General features: G+C 37.0%; 1 protein-coding gene across 2 annotated transcripts in view; it reads right to left on the reverse strand.

The window, feature by feature from the left end:
* Nucleotides 1-23,956, reverse strand: part of LOC115220915 (coiled-coil domain-containing protein 113-like) — a 52,066-nt gene that overhangs the window by 16,877 nt on the left and 11,233 nt on the right. Inside the window, exons 1-5 of one of the 2 annotated variants that reach the window (XM_036510273.1) lie at nucleotides 21,590-21,644; nucleotides 17,459-17,753; nucleotides 12,545-12,700; nucleotides 10,224-10,304; nucleotides 9,225-9,380 (exon numbers count right to left, since the gene is read on the reverse strand). In XM_036510273.1, coding sequence (XP_036366166.1) covers nucleotides 9,225-9,380; nucleotides 10,224-10,304; nucleotides 12,545-12,700; nucleotides 17,459-17,753; nucleotides 21,590-21,639 — 738 coding nt within the window. In that variant the 5' untranslated portion in view covers nucleotides 21,640-21,644. Of the gene's footprint in view, nucleotides 1-9,224; nucleotides 9,381-10,223; nucleotides 10,305-12,544; nucleotides 12,701-17,458; nucleotides 17,754-21,589; nucleotides 21,645-23,956 lie in introns of those variants that run through there. The other variant, XM_029791115.2, reaches the window with a different exon arrangement.

Raw genomic sequence — 23,956 nt, forward strand, 5'->3', positions numbered from 1 at the left:
ATGTCAGTGTTCATAATCGTCAGAGTGTAAGTACCTTGAGAGAAAAGTTGAACCTAAGAAGCGTCAGTTGTGGTGTGCAAGAGAGACGGCTGCGCTGGTATGGTCATATGACGAGAATGGCTGAAGATAGTTGTGTGCAAAAGTGCTACACCCTAGCAGTTGAGGGAACCTGTGGAAGAGGTAGACCCAGGAAAACCTGGGACGAGGTGGTGAAGCACGACCTACGAACTTTAGGTCTCACCAAGGAAATGACTAGAGACCGAGACCTATGGAAGTATGCTGTGCGTGAGAAGACCCGGCAAGACTAGTCAGGCCATAACCCGTGGCCCCTACCTAGGACGTAGTCAGTCCACCTGTGCATACCTTCCTTCTTGTGACACTTGTGAAGACCTGTTGAGGCAAGTGAAAATCAAACAAAATCAAAATAGATGAACATCAATGGAATTTGTATCTTTGTGGTACCAGTGCCGGTGGCACACAAGAATACCATCCGAACGTGGGCGTAGCCAGTACCGCACCGACTGGCCTCCATGCTGTGGGCACGTAACAATCACCATCCAATCGTGGCCGATTGCCAGCCTAATATGGCTCCTGTGTCGGTGGCACATAAAAAAACACCATCCGAGCGTGGTCGTCTGCTAGCCTTGTCTGGCACCTGTGTCGGTGGCACATAAAAACACCATCCGAGCGTGGCCGTTCGCCAGCCTCGTCTGGCACCTGTGTCGGTGGCACATAAAAACACCATCCGAGCGTGGTCGTCTGCTAGCCTTGTCTGGCACCTGTGTCGGTGGCACATAAAAACACCATCCGAGCGTGGCCATTCGCCAGCCTCGTCTGGCACCTGTGTCGGTGGCACATAAAAACACCATCCGAGCGTGGCCGTTCGCCAGCCTCGTCTGGCACCTGTGTCGGTGGCACATAAAAAACACCATCCGAGCGTGGTCGTCTGCTAGCCTTGTCTGGCACCTGTGTCGGTGGCACATAAAAACACCATCCGAGCGTGGCCATTCGCCAGCCTCGTCTGGCACCTGTGTCGGTGGCACATAAAAACACCATCCGAGCGTGGCCATTCGCCAGCCTCGTCTGGCACCTGTGTCGGTGGCACATAAAAACACCATCCGAGCGTGGTCGTCTGCTAGCCTTGTCTGGCACCTGTGTCGGTGGCACATAAAAACCATCCGAGCGTGGCCGTTTGCCAGCCTCATCTGGCACCTGTGTCGGTGGCACATAAAAAACACATCCGAGCGTGGTCGTCTGCCAGCCTTGTCTGGCACCTGTGTCGGTGGCACATAAAAAACACATCCGAGCGTGGCCGTTCGCCAGCCTCATCTGGCACCTGTGTCGGTGGCACATAAAAAACACCATCCGAGCGTGGTCGTCTGCCAGCCTTGTCTGGCACCTGTGTCGGTGGCACATAAAATCACCCACTACACTCTCGGAGTGGTTGGCGTTAGGAAGGGCATCCAGCTGTAGAAACACTGCCAGATCTGACTGGCCTGGTGCAGCCTTCGGGCTCCCCAGACACCAGTTGAACCGTCCAACCCATGCTAGCATGGAGAGCGGACGTTAAATGATGATGATGATGATGATGATGATTCTGGATGAATGAATTAACCTTTGTTTACCATTAACATGGAAAATTCAATAAACAGTTACCAGGGTAACAAAATTCACGCAAGTAACAAGGATGTAGCGACCTATTCAAAGGTAGAAACTCCGGGTTAATGTGCAATAATTTGTATAGTATAAGTAAATAAATGGAGTTGAACACAGGTGTTATTCAAATTCTTTTACTTTCGACATATGTTTCGAAGACAACATTGATTTTATTCCAAAGGAATTATTTACTTTTATATATATATATATATATATATATATATATACGCGCAGGCTGTGTGGTAAGTAGCTTGCTTACCAACCACATGGTTCCGGGTTCAGTCTCACTGCGTGGCACCTTGGGCAAGTGTCTTCTACTATAGCCTCGGGCCGACCAAAGCCTTGTGAGTGGAAGAAGTTCGTAGTATATATGTATGTGTATATATATGTGTGTGTGTGTGTGTTTGTGCGTCTGTGTTTGTCCCCCCCCCCAACACCACTTGACAACCAATGCTGGTGTGTTTACATCCCCGTAGCTTAGCGATTTGGCAAAAGAGACTGATAGAATAAGTACTAGGCTTACAAAGAATAAGTCCTGTGATCGATTTGCTTGACTAAAGGCAGTACTCCAGCATGGCCACAGTCAAATGACTGAAGCAAGTAACAGAATATATATATAAGTATATATGTCGGGTGCAGACTGCATCAATAACCAGCCAGGGGAAGCTTCCTGTTGGGGTTAAAAAATGCTAAGTAATATCAGTTCGTACAGAATAGCCATATTGAAGCAGCAAAAAACATTCAGGAGAATGTTGTTTTGTCATTCCTTTCCTTAGTAACTCTAACAGTTGATTATCTAAAAAAAAAAGTTGTAGCAAATAAACGTTAGATAAATCAAGCCTTCTTCATATAGGCTGCATATTGTGGTGAACTACGTCTATTAACATTATGATGGATCTCCAAGCCCCCCCCACCACCACCACCACCACAGAAACAACTGTTGGACTTATAATACCATTCTTCCTCCCCTTTAATTTTCTCTGTTGTTTTGTACTTTGTGTAAATTTGATCAATGAGTCATCAACATCAAAAAATCAAATGGAAATTGTAGTTGTGATACCTGTGCTGGTGGCACGTAAAAAGCACCATCCAGACGTGGCTGATGCCAGCACCACCTTGACTGGCTTCCGTGCCGGTGGCACGTAAAAAGCACCAACCAATCATGGCCGTTGCCAGCCTCCCCTGGCAAGTAAAAAGCACCCGCTACACTCACGGAGTGGTTGGCTTTAGGAAGGGCATCCAGCTGTAGAAACACTGCCAGATCAGACTGAAGCCTGATGCAGCCTCCTGGTGGGTAGGGTATCATTGGACACGGATTTTCGAAGGCCAATGATACCCTACACACCTATTTGATTATGAAGATTTACAAACATACTTTCTCAGTGAAACTCAATACACCCACCATAATAGATAATACCAAATGTACATTTTCGGATTTTTCATAATGTGATGGAAGTCTTTGGCATAGCAATTGCATGCAGCTGAAGAGAGCTTTAAACCATCTGTTATGTCGATTATACATTGATGTAAGAATAGGTTGTTTTATAAAGCTTGAAACACGTGTACCGTGACATCCTTTGTGTTCTGTTTTTTATTTCATTTGATGCATATGTGTGTGTGTGTGTGTGTGTGTGTGTGTGTGTGTGTGTGTGTGTGTGTGTGTGTGTGTGTGTGTGTGTGTGTGTGTGTGTGTATATTCGCCATGCTAGATCGCTAGCCACTAAACCTTTTTTTATTTTCTCTCTCTGTTTATTTCTGTCAAAGAGCATAGACTCGAAACGTAAAAGACTATCTCACTTCCCAAGCATTAAACTAATACATCTGTTTGTTGTTTACACACCCATCTTTGTCTTTTGTTTTTTTGTAAATTCTCACTATATATATATATATATATATTATATATATATATATATATATATATACACATACATATATAGAGAGAGAGGTTGTAGTCCCTTTCACCCCACCATATAAAAGAATTTTAATTTAATTTAATACTTACTACTCGTTTCTCAGCTACACTTGTTTCTTGAGGATCTTTTACATTTTAAGAAAGGTTCCTGTAAAACACTGCATGTTTAAGGAGCCGTAAAAGAACTTCAAGAAACACGTGTAGCTGAGAAATGAGTAGTAAGTATTAAATTAGAATTCTTTTATATGGTGGGGTGAAGGGGACTACTATCCCTAAATAACATATATATTTCCTCATTGAGAATAATTTGAACCCCTGTTATGCCGGAATTTTTATTCCCTAACAAATAAAATTAAATATATACATACATACATATATATATATATATAATATATATATATATATATGATGATGATGATGATATATATATATATAATATATATATATATATATATATATAATAAGCAAGAAGATGAAGCAACAAGAATGGATAGGTTTTTAGTACAATCGTTTCATACAAGGACAGGCTTTATTAAAAGTTGTAAAAATTACAGCATATAAACGTGTCCCGTACTCATCAGCTAAAATACATGTGAGTTCTCTAGATATCCTAGTGGTTGAGGCTATACTCATGAAGTAATGTAGATAATTAAGTAACATAAACAGATTTCCAAAGTTCATTAAAGTTCTTTAAAGATGATGTACAGTCTTATCACAGAATTTTAAAAAAGTTCTAATAGCATCACAGAGAAGGTGACCTAATCCATAGAGCACATATGAATTTCCAGAGATATGATGAGGGATTACATACTCACAGAAGACAATTTATCCATTGTTAATCACAACGAGGTGGGTCTCAATTCCTGCTTATTAGCATTACAGAGAGGGTGAATTAATCCTTTGTATAGATGCACAATTTCCAATGGTGTAGATGTAAGTTCCAGAGAAATGAAGAGGAATTTCATATTCACAGGTGATAAATTTATCAATGGTTGAACACAATGAGGTAGGTATCAATTCTTGTTATATGATTAGGTATTTGCCACATTAATCACATTACTGCTATTTACAAGAGGCTGTAGCTATTTAACTTTTAAAGGCTGAAGGGCTTTCTAGAGAGGCCAAGAATAGAAAGGGAAGGGAATAGAAGAAAAGAGAGAAAATAAAGGAGGAGGGAGCAAAAAAGGGGGGGGGACTAAAAGAGAAGAGAAAAGGAAAAAGAGAATAAGAAGAAGAAACAGAAAAAAGAGAAAAGAGAAAGAAATAGGGAAAGAAGGGAAAAAATAAAAATAAAAAAGAGGGTTCTAGTTATACAGCCGAATTAGTAGACGGCAAGTCTGGTTTTAATTTACAGGCATCTAGGAACTAGAGGAGAATATTATTCTTTGGCCAGTAAAACAGCTAATTTATTGCTGTTGAAATCAGCTATGAATTTAAAGAGAATCTAAAGAGATAACACAGTCAGGGGTTTAGGGGTCAGATGCTAAAATCAAAAGAAAATACATTAGGAAAGTCTAAGTATAATCTTATCAAAAAGTCAATAAAACTTACTTATTTAATTTATTCATTTTATTGTCTTAAGGAGTTGCCGTTATTATTCATACATTGACGGACTACAGGTCAAATCTTAGAAGATCATTTACAAGGTGTTAGGGGATTGTCTATCATAATGAAGATAATCATATTATCACCGAGGGGGTAGCCTTATTTATTTAATTTTGAAATAGAATTATGGGGCTATAGTATCTCATTTTATTTTATTAGAGTTATGCTACTTAAATTAGATTAAGTTAGGAATTAAAATTAAAAATTACAATTAAGATTTAAAATTAAGAATTTAAAAATTATGAGTTTGAAATTAAATAAAGCCTCAATTAAGCAGCGTATAAGTACTATTCATTTCCCTGTTCTCAAAAAACTGATGCAGATATAAGGAAAAAGATAACTGTAGTGTGAGAACTCTTAGTTATCTACTTAAAGCAGTGCTATACTAGTAGAAATCAAGTTATATCTATCTATCTAGTTACGGATATTCTAATCATTTAAAATATTTTAAAGTCTTCAATTTAGCGTGGACACAAACTTGACCTAGTTCGATATGATTATTCAATAAGTTTCTATGTTTTCTATGCTTTAGAATTTCATACGTCTCCATGGAGCATAGTTGGCAACCAATCCTACTATTTTTATACGGAATTGCTCTCCTAACTATTTCCCAATTAAGGTTATAATTTTTATTATTATTTTTGAGTTCCCAGATTTTGTTTGAAAGTGTGGTGGCACCAGCTTTATGACGTAATTTAAAAGACGAGATGTGATTTCTAACTCTGGCTAGAAAATTAATTGTACATCCAACGTAAAGATATTTGTTATTCTCCGTGGATATGGTACATTTATAGATTACATTATTTTCCCCACAGAGACCAGGTGCCGGGCATTTTGATTTTATTCTACACTTACACACAGGAGGAGCAACTTCAGGCTTTGGATATATCTTGGGTAGGTAGATGTCTTAGGTTCCTATTATTTTGATTATCATTTCTATAGTTGGTGCTGATATCTAAAGTATTGCTATTATTTATTGATCCTTCAGCTTCATCATTTAGGTTTAAAGTCCTACCATGATTTCTTATATTATTGGTAATGTTACTATTATTGTTAGTCTTTTTATCCGACTGCATATTGCTGTTATAAATATCACTGATATTTTCATTCTCCTTATTCTCCATTAGCCTTATATCTATTATTTCTATTATTAACATTATTACTTCCATTAATATCGGCATTGTTATTATTACTATTAATGTTAATGTTATTAGTCATTCTGTGGTTACTAATTTCACCTATGTTTTGATAGTTACTATTGTTGTTTTTATTGTTGGTAGTATTATTATAATTGCTATTGGTATTCATGCTGATATTATTATTTTTATTTCTATCTTTCCTGGCTAGTTTAATGTTTTTATTATTAATCTTAGCTATTAAAGTGGACATATTTGGGAGGGTTGAATAAGAAATCCTAACTGTTTTCCTAGATATAATTCTATGATATCTATGGGAGATAGGGAAATTTTTTTCCAGAATTACTTTGAATTTGTTCTGTATATCCGATTGTATCGCACAGTTGAAAGGGATATTCAGCCATAATATATCTTTTTTATTAAATTTAGGGTTCGTAGAATTACTACTATTCATCTCACCGGAGTTATTGTATTTATTACCATTATTTTTATTTTTATTTGTGTGCATCTTAGGTTTATCTACTTCAATACTATCCGAGTTACCTATGTTCTGGTCAATGCTTCTATTTGAATTGTTGGGCCTGTACGCTAGATTAGCGTTTACCATTAATTTAATTCTACTTTTATTTCGGGCTTGGTCTGTATTGCTGCTTACGTGATTACTGATAACTTCATTATTAGGAATACGTGAGTTCCCCTTATCAACGAATGTAATCTTTTGGTTGTATCCAGCCTTAGTTAACGCCTCATTATAATGCTCAGAATGGGAGTTAAATATATCCTTATTGGATGATAATTTTGAAATTCTTAATGAAATATTTCTTACTAAAGATTCAATTATATTTGGGGGATGATTTGATAATTTATTTACGTAATTCGTGATTTCGCCTTCCTTTCTAAATGGGTAATGTAGCTTGGAGTTAAGGTCTAGCGTAATATCTAGGAAGTTAACTATTTTAGTGCCCGGTTCATACGTTATACCGAGGTTGAAATCCTTAAAGAACTTATTAATTTTCTTTCTAATCCTTTCTATAACAGATTTATTATTACTAGGGATAACAAACAGAGCATCATCCCTATATAGACCCCCTGTATTTCTGGTATATCCTTGCTTATGCATTTTATAGATATGCGCCCACTAGGTTGGTTACCTCAGCCGAATCACTGGAACCCATTGGTATATCAAAAAAATTAGGTGTATCTGCTCTAGTCCATAATTTATCTTCAAATTCTATAAATGTCTTCCTAGCTAGTAGCACAATATTGATTTCTTCTCTAGATATGAGGGAGCGATTCATGGCAAATATTAGTGATTTGTTGAGTAAGATAGGGGAAATACTTGAGTAATAACTATTAATATCGAACTGAATAAAGGACAGACTACTAGTATTAGTTAGAGAGTTAAACCATTTTAGAACTTCATCCGTACTTAGCCATAGGTTTAAGGGGAGAAGAGGGGTTATTTGGGGTAGAACACTATCCAGGATAGATTTACTAAGTCGGCCAATGTCCGACTTAGTTGGACAGATCAGCCTTACCGAAGGGTTTTCCAAGAAGTTCTTTTTGTGGTCTTTAAGGTTGATCCTGGGCTCACACGGTTTAAGTGGCTCCGTTCTATCCGTTAAATTTAGTTTCTCCATGATCTCTTTCATTTCCATGTTTACTTTTTTCAAGTTGTTCTTAGTCGTAATTTTATATTTGGAGTTTAGTTCCTTCCTAATTAATTTGCTATAAATATTGTAATCAACTCTATACATATTACCCGTTTTATCTGCTGGTACTAGGATTCCATGTTTGCACCGGGTTGACTGAATAAAGTTCCTAAGGTGTCTAAGGTGAGGGTTATATCTTAACGGGTGTTCCTTGAAGCTAATATCATCTATAAGATTCAGCAAGTCTTTCTCAAAATTCTCCAGGAATGGGTTCTGAGGTGGGCTTTTTCTACTTTTAAAAATTCTTCTAAAATTCTTTTTGGTGTTCTTTTCCTGTGGTTTCTTCTTCTGTTTGACATCAAAATGGTTCGTTTTCCACCTGATTCTTCTAATGAAATCGTTAATCCTATGAATGAGAAGCCAATTATATTCATCTATACTATGTAAGGGGATGTCTTTAGGGGAGAACTCAATGTTTACCTTTTCCATTCTTGTTGAGAAATTAAGTACCAGAAAAACATACAGACTGTATGGGAATATATTCAAAAAGCAATAAAGATTCAAGTTAATTTAAATGAATTTACTTGAATATGGTACCTAACTTAGATGCACCAAAAAAAACTATACTGTTTTAACAATACAGTAATGTGGGGTGATTATAAGCAACTTTTTTTTACAACTTTTAATAAAGCCTGTCCTTGTATGAAACGATTGTACTAAAAACCTATCCATTCTTGTTGCTTCATTCTTGCTTATAATCACCCCACATTACTGTATTGTTAAAACAGTATAGTTTTTTTGGTGCATCTAAGTTAGGTACCATATTCAAGTAAATTCATTTAAATTAACTTGAATCTTTATTGCTTTTTGTATATATATATATATATATCACCATGATCACTGTGACTGACCAGACCATCAGATGTTGCTACACATCGCTGGTCACAATGCGGTTCACACTGTTTTAGCTTTTAAATGACGCCACCCCACTGGCTAAGCGAGCAGGCCAACAGCAGAAAGAGTGGGAGAATGTTGTGGCGAAAGAGTACAGAAGGGATCGCCACCACCACCCTGCCGGAGCCTCATGGGGCTTTAGGTGTTTTTGCTCAATAAACACTCACAACGCCTGGTCTGGGAATCGAAACTGCGATCCTACGACCACAGGTCCACTGCCCTAACCACAGGGCCATTGCGCCTCCACATATGTGTGTGTGCGTGTGTGTAATAACAATTATTAAAACTTAATTAGATGCTACATCTTACTTTGATTGAATTGAGAGCCTGTTGGGTTTTCCCAGCTTCTTGCTTCAGATGGAGCAGGTCATGGTTTCGCTCTTCAATTTTCTCCATGTATTGTTGGTTCTCAATCTTCAACTGGTTAAAATCAACAGCATGCAACACTTCACCCATCTCTTCTTTCTGAAAATATACAAAAAGAAACCATTTTATCAATGACTTATCTCTTTATTCACTTCCCAATCTTTTGGTGGTGAAATGGCAGAGTTGTTTGCTGCATTTCTTCCGAATCCTTACATGTCTAGTACAAATCCCACCAAGGTCAACTTTGCTTTTTTATTCTTTCAGGGTCAATAGAATAAAGTACCAGTGAAGTAGAAGGGTCAATGGTATCTGTTAACCCCTGTTAATATCTGTTAAGGCGGAGAGCTGGCAGAAACGTTAGCACGTCGGGCGAAATGCTTAGCGGTATTTCGTCTGCTGTTACGTTGTGAGTTCAAATTCTGCCGAGCTCGACTTTACCTTTCATCCTTTCGGGGTCGATAAATTAAGTACCAGTTACGCACTGGGGTCGATGTAATCGACTTAATACCTATGTCTGTCCTTGTTTGTCCCCTCTATGTTTAGCCCCTTGTGGGTAATAAAGAAATAGGTATCTGTTAACCCCTAGTAGAAGGGTCCATGGTATCTGCTAAACCCTTCCCCCAAGAATTGCATGTATGAATGACACAGAATCTCATTCTCTCCCTGCAGATCTAACAGCTTGTGCATATTGACTGTCCTTGTCATCGTCATCATCATCATTTCATGTCCATTTTCTATGCTGACATGGGTTGGATGCTTTGATAGGAACGGGTAAGTTCAAATTCCACCGAGGTCGACTTTGCCTTTTATCCTTTTAGGGCACAATAAAGCCAGCACCACCTGAACACCAGGGTCAATGTAATTGACTTATCCCCTTCCTAAACTTGCTGGATTTGTGCCAAAATTTGAAACCAAGATTTAAAAGTAAATTTTAACATGTACCTGCTTGAGTTGAAGAAGGAGCTTTTTCATCTGTGTTCTCTGAGTTGAGATTTTCAGACGAAATTTTTCAATGAGTGCGTCCTGACAATACACAAGAGAAATAAGTTTCAAATTTTAGATTTTCATTTCAGCATATGTCTAATGAAGTATAACACACGCGATATATATATATATATATATATATATATATATATAATGGTATTTTTTATATAAGCTTAAAGTTTATAGCAATCACTGGTCAAATGACTAAGGAAAATAATCTAATAATGGGGCATATAAGCCCTCAACAGAAAAAAGTAGGCTTTCCCATACACATGGGACTTGAAACCACATCCCTTTGTTAATGCGACTAAGTGTGTTACCAATTACACCAGAGAATTTTTAAACTATTTTCCTTGCTCATTTGCATAGCGATCACTATAAGACAAGACTTTTGAAAAGGTTGTAAGACACAACGGAAATTTTACGAAAAATAAAAATAAGAAATAAATGGAAATTTTACCGGTGAGTGTGTTAAATTATAAGGCACAAAAAGAAAATGACTCTCCTCAGACACAACAGTATATATATATATATACACACATCTATACACACACACATGAGGATGCATGTCATATTGGTTAGGATGTTCCACTCATTATCGCAAGAGCATGGTTTCAGTTCCTAGACCAAGTAGTGCCTTATGTTCTTGAGCAAAACACATCATCTCGTGTTGCTCTGCGATCACTTTGACCCATGGTATGTGGTAAACCATACACCTGTTCAGACAACATCGATTTGATGGAGGGACTGAGCCACTGTACAGCGCAATCATTTGATCAATATACACAAACCATCGGCAAAAACCTGAACACTATTCATACATCATCTTCAATGGGAAAATCCATGGTAAGTAGCTTGTTTACGAACCACGTGGTTCTGGGTTCAGTCCCACTGCATGGCACCTTGGGCAAGTGTCTTCTACTATAGCCTCAGGCTGACCAAAGCCTTGTGAGTGGATTTGGTAGACGGAAACTGAAAGAAGCCCGTCGTATATATGTATATATATATGTGTGCGTATATGTTTGTGTGTCTGTGTTTGTCCCCCCAACATTGCTTGACAACCGATGCTGGTGTGTTTATGTCCCCGTCACTTAGCGGTTCGGCAAAAGAGACCGGTAGAATAAGTACTGGGCTTACAAAGAATAAGTCCCGGGGTTGAGTTGCTCAATTAAAGGCGGTGCTCCAGCATGGCCGCAGTCAAATGACTGAAACAAGTAAAAGAGTATATATATATATATATATATATTACAGAGATGTACTTACTTGCATAGCAAGTGACTTGACCTGAGATTGTGTGCTGAAACAAAAACAATTGCAGCACGGAAGGTGTTTATAAGCTATTTATAAAACACACATCACTTCAACATTTAAATTTGTCAAAATATTTTCGTTGCTTTGAAGTTACAACCCGTTTACTGACATGCAGCACAAAATTTTATTTTGTCAGAGAACAGCTCGTGGTTTCAAAGTGTAGAAAATATTTTGACACAAATTAAGTTTAAATGTTGCAGTGAATCTAACAGCTTTTTGTATATATATATATATATATATATATATGTATGTATGTATGTATGTATGTATGTCTATATACCAACAGAATGTGGTAATCCTATAAAGAGCTGCCTGTTGTTTGTATGTATGTATATATATGTATATATATATATATATATATATACACACACATGTATATGATGGCCTTCTTTCAGTTTCCATCTACCAAATCCACTCACAAGGCTCTGGTCAGCCCAAGGCTTCAGCAGAAGACACTTGCTCATGGTGCCATGCCGTGGGAGTGAACCAAAAACCATATGGCTGGAAAGCAAATTTTTCATCCACACTGGCATGTCTGTGCCTAAACTGCAACACATAAAATTTTAATAAAATTACAATGCCCCAGCATGGCCACCATTTGTAGGCTAAAATAAAAGATAAGATAATAAAAGATAATTGGCTAAACTGGCAATATGACCATTCCGAAATATAACAATAAAAGATCAGATAGATAATGAAAAAAAAAATTATCTTGAAAAGAAAGAGCAGAACACCTAACCACTTAGTACTTAAACCATCCATATCAGGTTTCACTCTTGTACTTGTCTTATATACAAATTGACCTGTTCCAGCCTCTCACACTTACCCTACAATGTCTTCTAAAAATAAACAATCACATTGTTGAATTTCCAAAACAATAAGATAATGCAGGATTAACTCAAAACAATATGAATAAATAAACTGTGAATTCGACAGAGTAGTTTGACTACCAAAGAATTAAAACTGACCTTTGCTCTGAATCGATCTTCAAAATATCGAATGACTCGTTCTGCTGTTGTTTTCTTAGTGTCTGGATTCCTTGCTCCTTTGACAATATCACGTTCAAACTCCATTCTTTCCTTCTTTAAATCACTCTGTTCTAATTCATATTGTTCACTTGTTGCCTAAAACAGAAAAAGTTAAAATGTAAAATGCAAATATCTGTTTCTTAGCAGAATATTTTTCTTTTTTTCTTTGTCACATGCAAAAGAAAATGCCTTTTTAATATTCCATACTGTTGGAAGTTAACAGTATAAAGTAGATAGATGATGTACACATAGAACACATAAACACACATTAATATATATAATGTGTGTTTATGTGTTCTATGTGTACATCATCTATCTACTTTATACTGTTAACTTCCAACAGTATGGAATATTAAAAAGGCATTTTCTTTTGCATGTGACAAATATATATATATATATATATATATATACAAGATAAGAAAATGGAGAAATACATCTAAATCAAATATCAATTACCAGATAATACTCAATCACATACTTTATTAAACCACCACATAAGAGACTGTAGGGTTAAACATAAAAATGCAGAACAAATCAGTGTACATAAAGGAATGTACATAAAAAAGTGTACATAAAAGATATATATATCGTAAATCCCCAAGTATAATTGGCACTTTTTCCCAAAATTTAAAGGTCAAAATCCCTAATGCATACTATATACAAGGTTAAAAATGAAAAATATTTTCTAAGCAATGTCCGAGTCTCTATTAGCTGTCTGGCAATGTTCATTCAGATGTATTTTGTGATGTCGAGCACGAAAATACCTTAAGCTAAGCCTGAAAGCAATGAAGTCATAAAAGAATCATCCATAACTTGCAGTAAGCAACATTTATTAAAATAAAAGTATTCAGAACACAGAATAACATGTAACAAAAACAATTTGCAAACATATTTACATTCCCATATAACAGTTAAGAACATCACCATTATTGTATTACGCATGTGCAGAAGTGTTTGTTCGACTAGGTGCTGCTGGCTTAATTACGCTCAACTCAAGTTAGAGAAGTGGTGCGTATTATACACAAGGTTTAGGTTTTTCAGAAGTACAGCCCCCTAAAAGTCCCCTGCGTATTATACTCGAGGATTTCCGGTATATATATATCATCTTTTTGCAGAGGGCTACATCTAGATCAACCTTCCACTCTTACTGCTTCGTGTGCAAAAATGACTAGTGGCACTTAGTTCACACCATTTATACCAACCCCCCCATAATTAGACAATATCCTTTCAACACCAATCCAATAGGATAAAACGCCTGTGATGGCATGACATTGTGCAATTTGCAAACATTTCCTTCCACCACCATTACCCAAATTTCAAGCACCTCCTCCGGCGTTTGATTGTTCAACTAATAAATGCCACTTGGGAAAAATCCCTTCTTCCTCAGTGTCAATATTTTGAGTATTGTTATCACTAGCGATATCAAGATATAACTTTGTATTTTATGTGTAGATGTATATATATATATAGATGTACATGTAATATATACACATATATATACTCATATATACATGCACTAGCACTATGACCCGGCAATGACGTAATGTCTGGTCTTTCGCATGTAGCAGGTATGTAATTGTGCATTTGTTTCCGTGTACTATGTGTTGTGTGTAAAAAACATCCTGACGAGGGGAGTGTCAATTTTAAATATATGATATGTTTCATATTAATTGATGCATCTCTGAAATGGCCCGTAGATGAACTTTTATGTATTTTTGTAAATTTGTATATTTATCTTCTATGCATTTTTCTCTGGAATTTTAATTCGTCTTTTTAATATGTCATTGTATGTTTTATTACCCCAAATTTTTAATTTAACAAATTTATACCAAACTAGCACTATGACCCGGCAACACCAGGTCATAATGCTAGTATATATATATATATATACATATATATGCATATATACATGTGTATATGTACTTACTTACATCCTTACGTGTATATATATATATATATATATATATAAAATATATAACTGACTGGAATTGTAGGCCCGTCTCTTGCAATTTCGATCAATTATATCTTGTCCTCCCTCTTGTATAGAAGTGTGGCTACAATCCAGCCTACCTCTACTTCTGGGGGGACATTTTAAAGTTTTATCCGGGATGTCCTACGTCCCAGATATAAAGGTAAAAATAAAATATTTCCACTTTGCAAGGTTCGAGTCGAGTACACCCTTGCATGCTCCGTTGACTCGAACCTTGCTTCTATTGTGGCGAATTTACCGCCTCTGGTTAGATACTTGATATCTTTCATAGTCGCACCAAGACACTTTTCGATGGTGCTTTCCTCCAGGTGTTCAAATCTTTTTTTTTCTCTACATTGTTGGCTGTTTTTCTACTCCTGTATTTTGAGTATTTAACAACAAGATACGCTTTCGATAAAACAGTTGCTCCCGTGTCACTCTCTCTCCCTCACTCTTCCTCCCTTGCTCACGTGGCTCCCATGTGACCATCCGCCATCTTTCTTCTCCTAATTTCTGTTTCTTTCTTTCTCTCAGTTGTAGCTGGATCAAGGAAGACGTGTTCTTGTCTGTCTCCTGTTCAAGCTTGACTTATGCGTTCATCACCACAACCTCGTTTAGGCTTAGCAGCCCTTTCTGTTTGTTTTCACTGTCCTGTTTGTGTTACCAATTTTGACCCGCCGCAAAATCCCAAATTTTATTTACTTTGCTTTGTGGGAGCATATATTGTTGTTAAATGCATATATTGTTGTTAAAAGAGTATATTGTTGTTAAATGCTTGAAATACAAGAGTAGAAAATCAGCCAACAACTGATGAAGGGTCGCTTTTTGTGTTGTTTGTCTTGTTTTCCATTTCTGTCTTTTATTACTCAAAAAAATAGTTCATATTCCATGTACTTGTACTTCTTGTTTTTTGGTGTACACTTTTCGTGGCGTCCTGTGCCCACATATGCATATATATATATATATATATATATATATATATATATATATACGTATAGATGTAAGTATGTACATATACATATGTATATATACATATATATATACATTATTTATATTATTATATGATTGAATGCCATGCATACTCTTCCAAGTATGTTTTATCTTATATATATATATAATATTTTTTTAAGTGACACACAAGCACACACAGGGGAAGGCCACACTGCTGCTAAAAACTATGACACACACACACACAAACAAGGACACAAATGCATGCACACAGAAGGATACACATCTTAGAAGAACAGAATGGAGTAAGTGGAGCAAGAACACAGACAAAAACAAAAAGTGTCAGTGAAGAGGTCGCAGATGTGTGATGAAAGATTTCCAAACAATGGACATGAGTTAAAATAATAGAATTAAGAACAGTAATAAACGAGTTTGTGCTTCTTGCCCTACCATTTCTTGACAACCTATGTTGGTGTGTTTATGACCCTGTAACTTAATAGTTCAGCAAAAGAGACTGATAGAATAAGTACTAGGCTTACAAAGAATAAGTCCTGAGGTCAATTTGCTCAACTAAAGGGCAGTGCTCCAGCATGGCCACTGTCAAATGCCAGAAACAAAAGACTAAAGGAATATATATATATATATATATAGATAGATAGATAGATACACAGACACATATATATATGTATATATATAATTGCTGCTGCCATTGTCGATGTCACATAATTGGCATTCATGGCAGTGGCGCATGAAAAGCACCTTTTGAGCGTTGGGCCTCACAGAGGCAACATAGCCAATGCTGGTGTCACAGACGCAGCAATCTTTGCTGATGTCACGTAAAATGCATCTTTCAAATGCAGGGCCTCAGAGACAATGACAAATGGCTGAAACCTTTGGCAATATGCTGTGCTTGAGAAGGAAGATCCATCAAGCTAAGTGAAATTGTAGTCACGGTAGATACTAGTGTCACACAACAGTGGCATGTAAAAGCACCCAGTGGTTGGCGTTAGCAAAGGCATCCAGCCATGGAAACCATGCTAAATCAGACTGGAGTCTGGTGCAGCCCCTCAGCTTATCAGCCCTGGTCAAAGTGTCCAACCCATGCCAGCATGAAAAACAGACATTAAATAATGATAATGATATATATGATTAAATCAATGATTGCTGACATGATAATAAACATGGCACAAGATTGGTCAAAATGTGAATTGGTGAAATGATTATAAATTATGTAATAAAAGAAATATTAAGGTCATTCTGCAATATTTATTTTGTATATATATATATATATATATATATATATATCACCATGATCACCGTGACCGACCAGGCAATCAGATGTTGCTACACATCACTGGTCACAATGCGTTTCGCATTGTTTTAACCTTTAAATGACGCCACCCCGCTGGCTAAGCGAGCAGGCCAATATATATATATATATATATGTAGGTCCCGGGTTGAGTCAGGGTTAACCACAGTAAATAAGGTGCTCAATACATAGCAGAGTAAATTAATTTATTTTATTTTATAGAAGGAGCTTCTACAGGACTAGAACTGTTTCATTCAAAAGAAATCATCAGGAAGCTCCTGATGATTTCTTTTGAATGAAACAGTTCTAGTCCTGTAGAAGCTCCTTCTATAATATATATATATATATATAACTTTAACGGTTAAATTTATAAACAATTCATATATATATATATATATATATATATATATATATGAGATATGCAATTGAGGCAGTTATTAATTAAAATAGTCATCTATGTATCATACTGTCAATAGGCCAGTTACTGCAGTATTTGTTCTGAGATAACATCTCAGCAACCTTCTTTATTACGCAGCCATGCCTGCAGAAATTTTTTTTAAATCACTTTGCTTCACAGAAACAATTTTATAGGGAAACAGAAAATCACAAATAATCATAACAAACTCACTTTATACGTATCAACCACCTTTTCAGCTTCATCTGCAGTTTTCTTTATTTCAGTTTTCAGTTTTTCAACAGTCTTCTGTGCAATGTCACATTTTTGGTTTGTCGTTAAGCGTAGCGTACGATCAATAGTGTTACGAACTTTACTTCGTTTTCTGCCAATTGGCCGAGAAATTTCTCCAGTTGATCCAAATGAAGACGTGTTATTTGATGCGTTTAACATCACCGAATTAAGGTCTTGCTTTTCATAAAAATCTTCAAACATTTTGGTTTCAATTTCAAGCACGACATTTTTTTCTCTAAAATTAAAGAATGAGAATAAAATCATAATAATTTGTTTTTTTATTGTTTAATTTTACTGGACAAAATATTCAATTTGCCAGTTCATTATATAGGCGCAGGAGTGGCTGTGTGGTAAGTAGCTTGCTTACCAACCACATGGTTCCGGGTTCAGTCCCACTGCGTGGCACCTTGGGCAAGTGTCTTCCACTATAGCCTCGGGCCGACCAAAGCCTTGTGAGTGGATTTGGTAGACGGAAACTGAAAGAAGCCCGTCGTATATATGTATATATATATATGTGTGCGTGTATGTTTGTGTGTCTGTGTTTGTCCCCCTAGCATTGCTTGACAACTGATGCTGGTGTGTTTATGTCCCCGTCACTTAGCAGTTCGGCAAAAGAGGCCGATAGAATAAGTACTGGGCTTACAAAGAATAAGTCCCGGGGTCGAGTTGCTCGATTAAAGGCGGTGCTCCAGCATGGCCGCAGTCAACTGACTGAAACAAGTAAAAGAGTAAAAGAGAAAGAGTATATACTTAGGCAGAAACTGAGATCAAGATTAGATGTGGTAGAATGATGGCAGTTGTCCAATGATTGAGACTTATTTGGTCATTCTCTTTCATACGCTAAGGGATTAAACTTCATCTGTATGCATCTACTGCTATTCCTACAGCAATGAATGCAGGTAAAACATAGAAGGAAATGTTTACATGCTGGAGATGAGACCTTATAAAAAGCCTGAAATTTATAAATTTAGTTTTTTTAGTAATATTAGTTCATCTGAATACCAGTCATATATGGTGATGACCACCACATCATTCCACTGACACATACATTTAAACAGTTTCCATTTCACAAATTCCATTCTCTCTTTCTCTTCCTCTTTTTCTACTGGGGGAGCTATGTATCCCCCCACTACTGGAACACACCTGTTTCAGCCCCTCTATCACACTTCAATCTCGTCACACCTGGCAGATAGCCACCTTCCACAGTACTACTCCCTAGCAACCTCAGTTGAAGGGATCTTGTCTTGCAAGTTTCTTGGTGAACTCAATGGTGACAGTGTCACATAAAAAGCACCCAGTTCACTCTGGGTGAAGTGGTTGATATTCGGAAATGACATCGAACTGTAGAAATCGTGCCAAAGCAGACATCAGAGCTTACTACAGTTCTCTGGTTGGCTAGCTCCTATCAAACCATACAACCCATGCCAGCATGGAAAACAGAAGTTAAATGATGATAATGATGATGGTGATGAAGAAGAATATATTGCTCAGCCTGACACTACAACAGTTGCACTGTTACATGACACACGGACCACCATAGAGGAACATCATATTTTTTAATCATAGACACACATGACGTGCCAGGCAATGGTAGTTGTTGAATTCTTTAAACCTTCAAACTGATAAACAAATCAAAAATGATAACCTTATCTTATTGTCTCGTAACATATGCACAGAGATACATAAGTGGGTGACTGTCTGTACATAACTGTGTGAACGGCTATGCTGGATGGCAGTGGAACATGGACTATGACATGCAAGGACATGCGTAGGCGTGAAAGAAATAAAGCTTGTATGCTTCGCTGGATGTGCAAAGTCAGTGTGCATGTTCGACAGAGTGTAAGCATCTTGAGAGAAAGGTTAGGCATAAGAAGAATCAGATGTGGTGTGTAAGAGAGATGACTATGCTGGTATGGGCATGTAATACATATGGATGAGGACAGGTGTGTAAAGAAGTGCTGATCTCTAACTGTGGTGAGAATCTGTGGTAGAGGTAGACCCAGAAAGACATAAGACGAGGTGGTGAAGCATGATCTTCAAACTTGGGGCCACACAGAAGCAATGACTGGTGACCGAGACCTTTTGGCGATATGCTGTGCTTTAGAGGACCTGTCAAGCCAAGTGCACCTATACTAGTGACATGTAAAGAACATCTTTTGAACGTTGGGCCTCATGGAGGGCCTTTGGCATTATGTCATGCTTGAGACAAAGACCTGTCGAGCTGAGCAAAATCACAGTCATGGCAGATACCAGTGTCACACGAATTGGTACCCATGCTGGTGGTACGTAAACACACCCCAGTGTCAAATAAATAACATGTAAAAACACCCATTACACTTGCAGAGGGGTTGGCATTAGGAAGGGCATCCAGCCATAGAAAACCATGCTAAATCAGACTGTAGTCTGGCGCAGCCTTCCAGTATGCCAGCCCAGTCAAACCATCCAGCCGATGCCAGCATGGTAGTAAAATTACTACCTGCTTTTAAGCAAGTTGATGCAGGTAGTTTATACATTGGGTCATCCCATAAATAATGTGATATTTTTCAATTGCTTGTACTAAAAGTCGGAGGGGAACAGGATAAACTACCTGCATTAACTTGCTATAAAATTTTAAAATTTCAATACCTGTGACAGCAACAGAAAAGATCTCTTTCTTTCTCTCATTTGTATATTTCTTTCATTTTCTCATGGTAAACTTTCTCATTGTATAAATGTACATTACTTGCACTGAGTGTGTATAAGTAGTTTCATTAGGGTGACAGAGTAAGTTAAAAAAAGGTGTGCATACACACACGCACACACACACACATATGCACACATGGACTCACTTGATGTGGATGAGGTTAAAGATTTAAATAGCAAAACGTTTTTGCTGTTGTTGCTTGCATGCCACAATGGACCACCAATGTGTTTATAGGGAGGAAAATATTAAGAAACATTAATACATGTCAGAGTGACATGTAGGATGACGCCAGGTGGTTGTGCGATGTGCTAGAAACAACAGCTAAGTCTCCCTTAAATCACATACCTTTTCACCTGAAAATTGCTTTTAAATTATAAACAGAAACAAATACTGTCCATATTTTAAAATTGATTTTAAACATTTAAGTAAAAAAAGCTGAAATTTTAGGATTCGTGGTGAGTGGTTAATGAAAAAATTTTTTTTTAATTCAGTATTATTTTTAAGTTATGTTTCATTTTCTGTTGGAAAATAAGAAAACGGGTATTGTAATGACAATTGTCAATTTCCAAAATTATTTTTTTATTATCCTTCAAGGCTTCTCCCATCGTTTCAAGTATGAAGTGCAAAAAATAATTTGGCCAAAATCGGAAGAAGAAGCGGGTAGAAAAAATTCATAAATTTTCAAAATTTGTGTTTTATTACGGAGGCGTTCCCCATTGTTTTTATGTATGTACTCTCTCTCTTTACTCTTTTACTTGTTTCAGTCATTTGACTGTGGCCATGCTGGAGCACCGACTTTAATCGAGCAACTCGACCCCGGGACTTATTCTTTTGTAAGCCCAGTACTTATTCTATTGGTCTCTTTTGCCGAACCACTAAGTAACGGGGACATAAACACACCAGCATCGGTTGTCAAGCAATGCTAGGGGGACAAATACAGACACACAAACACACACACGCATATATATATATATTATATATATATATATATATATATATATATATACATATATACAACGGGCTTCTTTTCAGTTTCCGTCTACCAAATCTACTTACAAGGCTTTGGTCGGCCCGAGGCTATAGTAGAAGACACTTGCCCAAGGTGCCATGCAGTGGGACTGAACCCGGAACCATGAGGTTGGTAAACAAGCTACTTACCACACAGCCACTCCTGTAGTGTAAAAAAAAAAATTGGACAAAATCAGTCCAGTAGGGTGAGGGGAAGATTCATAGATTTCCAAGAATTATTTTCATAAAAAGCTTCCCCCTATCATTTGCTAGGGAGTGGTGAAAAATAATTTGAAAAATTCCCATCAAAACAGAAAGCCTAACCAGTTGTGTGGGTGTGCTATTCCAAAATCTGTCCAGGATTCTATTGTGAAAATTACCCGGCAACAACAGGATATTCAGTGAGTTTTTTATCCTTCATTTCAGTCATTCCACTGTGACCATGCTGGGGCACTGCCTGGAATGGTTCTTAGTTAAACAAATTGATCCCAGGACTTTCTTTTCTTATAAAGACAGGTTTTTTTTTTACTGAGCTGCTAAGTTATGGAGACATAAACACACCAACACCGGTTATCAATCAAGTGGGGGGGGACAAACACAGACACAAAGACATGCACACATAGATTTATACATACATACAAACTGTATCGCTGCTCCTCCACCCCCAACACTCACCCCCTATTTTTATACCCAGATTCTACGCTCATATTCTTGTTACTTGTGAGTATACCCCAGCACTACACCATCTCTCTTCTGCTCTCTCTTACACTTTTGCTGATTCCTACCCTCTCTCTCTTTCCCTTAGTCACTCTCTCTCTCTTATTTTCTCCTCCTCCTTCTCGTTTTCCCTCAGCCAAGGTAACCAAGTACCTCCTTTACATCAGCACACTTGTTTCTGGCCTCTTTCTTGTACAGCCCACATCTCTCTCTCTCTCTCTCTCTCTCTCTCTCTCTCTCTCTCTCACTGGGTAACCATCCACCTCCTCTACAGCAAGACACCTATTTCTGCCTCTCTATTTCTCTGTTACACTCTAACCTTTCATCATCTGATACTGCATCACCTCCTCTAATGACCCCCACCACCACCACCACCCTGTTGTGGCAAGACACCTGCTTCTGTCTCTCTATCACACTCTAACTTTTCATCCTCCGACACAAGTTCCTGTCCTCAAATGCCCCTGACCCTTCTCATAATTCCTTGTCTTGTGAGTTACTTGGTTACCCTGTCAGTGCTGGTGCCATGTTAAAAGCATCCAATCCCCACTTTAACGTGGTTGGCATTTGGAAGGGCATCCAGCTGTAAAAATCTTGCCAAAACTGACCTCACCTGTGCTGGTGCCACGTAAAAAGCACTGAGTACATTCTGCAGAGTGGTTGGTGTTAGGAAGGGCACCCAGCCATCAAATCCCTGCCACATCACACGAATATGTGTGTATATATATATATATATATATATATATATATATATATATATATATTTCATTTAGTGATCGTAGGCCCCTTCATCCCACCATATAAAAGAAATTTAATTTAAATACATAAAATTCTTTTATATGGTGGGATGAAGGAACCTACGATCTTTAAATGAACATATATATTTCCTCATTGAGAATAATTTGAACCCCTGTTATGCCGGAATTTTTATTCCCTAACAAATAAAATTAAATATATATATATATATATATAAAGACAGGCTTCTTTCAGTTTCCATCCACCAAATCCACTCACAAGGCTTTGGTCAGCCCAAGGTGCCAGGCAGTGGGATTGAACCTGGAACTGGAAAGCATGCTTCTTATAACACAACCATGCCTGTGCCTAAAGTACATAAAAATAAAATAATAATAATGAAATTATTGTATACAGTGCAACACACCAACACTGTATATATATATAGCTATAAGCATACATACACACATGCACACAGTATTTGCTATCAGCACAAGCAGCTATCAGTCACCACTGCTCTCTCTTAGGCTGTCAATGGCGGTTGACAACAGCCAATACATCTGTATTACTTCTTTTGTATACAACAAGTAAAGCAATAAATTCACGGTAGTACTAACAGACACAGAGGATCTCGTTACCACAGGTAGGGGTAAAACTCTTTTTTTTTTTTAGCTCCGGGCTAGACAATGGCTTTGCATTTAACTGCTAATACCAATCAACGCAACCAAAACCCAACACCTTTCAATACATATGTGTACATGCACACACACACATATATTTATTGCTCTTAAACAAGAATATTATTCATAGTGACTTCGAAGTTGTGACTGTTGGACTGCCTGACAATGACTTAACTGGCCAAAACTTCTCTACAAAAATATACAGTAATCCATCAGATTAACGTAAAATTGTTTTTATTATAATTGAACATAAAAACAAACATTGATATAATAATAATAATAATAATAATAATAATAATAATAATAATAATAATAATAATAATAATAATAATAATTGTGTACAGTGCTCAGGTGCACTACAACTCATCTAAAGTGTATATATAATCAGGTGTAGACACTTTAGATGAGTTGTAGTGCACTTGAGCACTGTACACAATTATTATTATTATTATATCAATGTTTGTTTTTATGTTCAATTATAATAAAAACAATTTGTATATATGTGTTAATATATACAAATATAGATATAAATACACACACACACACACACATATATATATATACACACCCATATACATACATATATTTATACATATAAAACATTTTTTTCTTCTCTTTCTT

The sequence above is a fragment of the Octopus sinensis genome, linkage group LG17 (assembly GCF_006345805.1).
Source record: "Octopus sinensis linkage group LG17, ASM634580v1, whole genome shotgun sequence".
In the NCBI taxonomy this organism is placed as follows: Eukaryota; Metazoa; Mollusca; class Cephalopoda; order Octopoda; family Octopodidae; genus Octopus; species Octopus sinensis.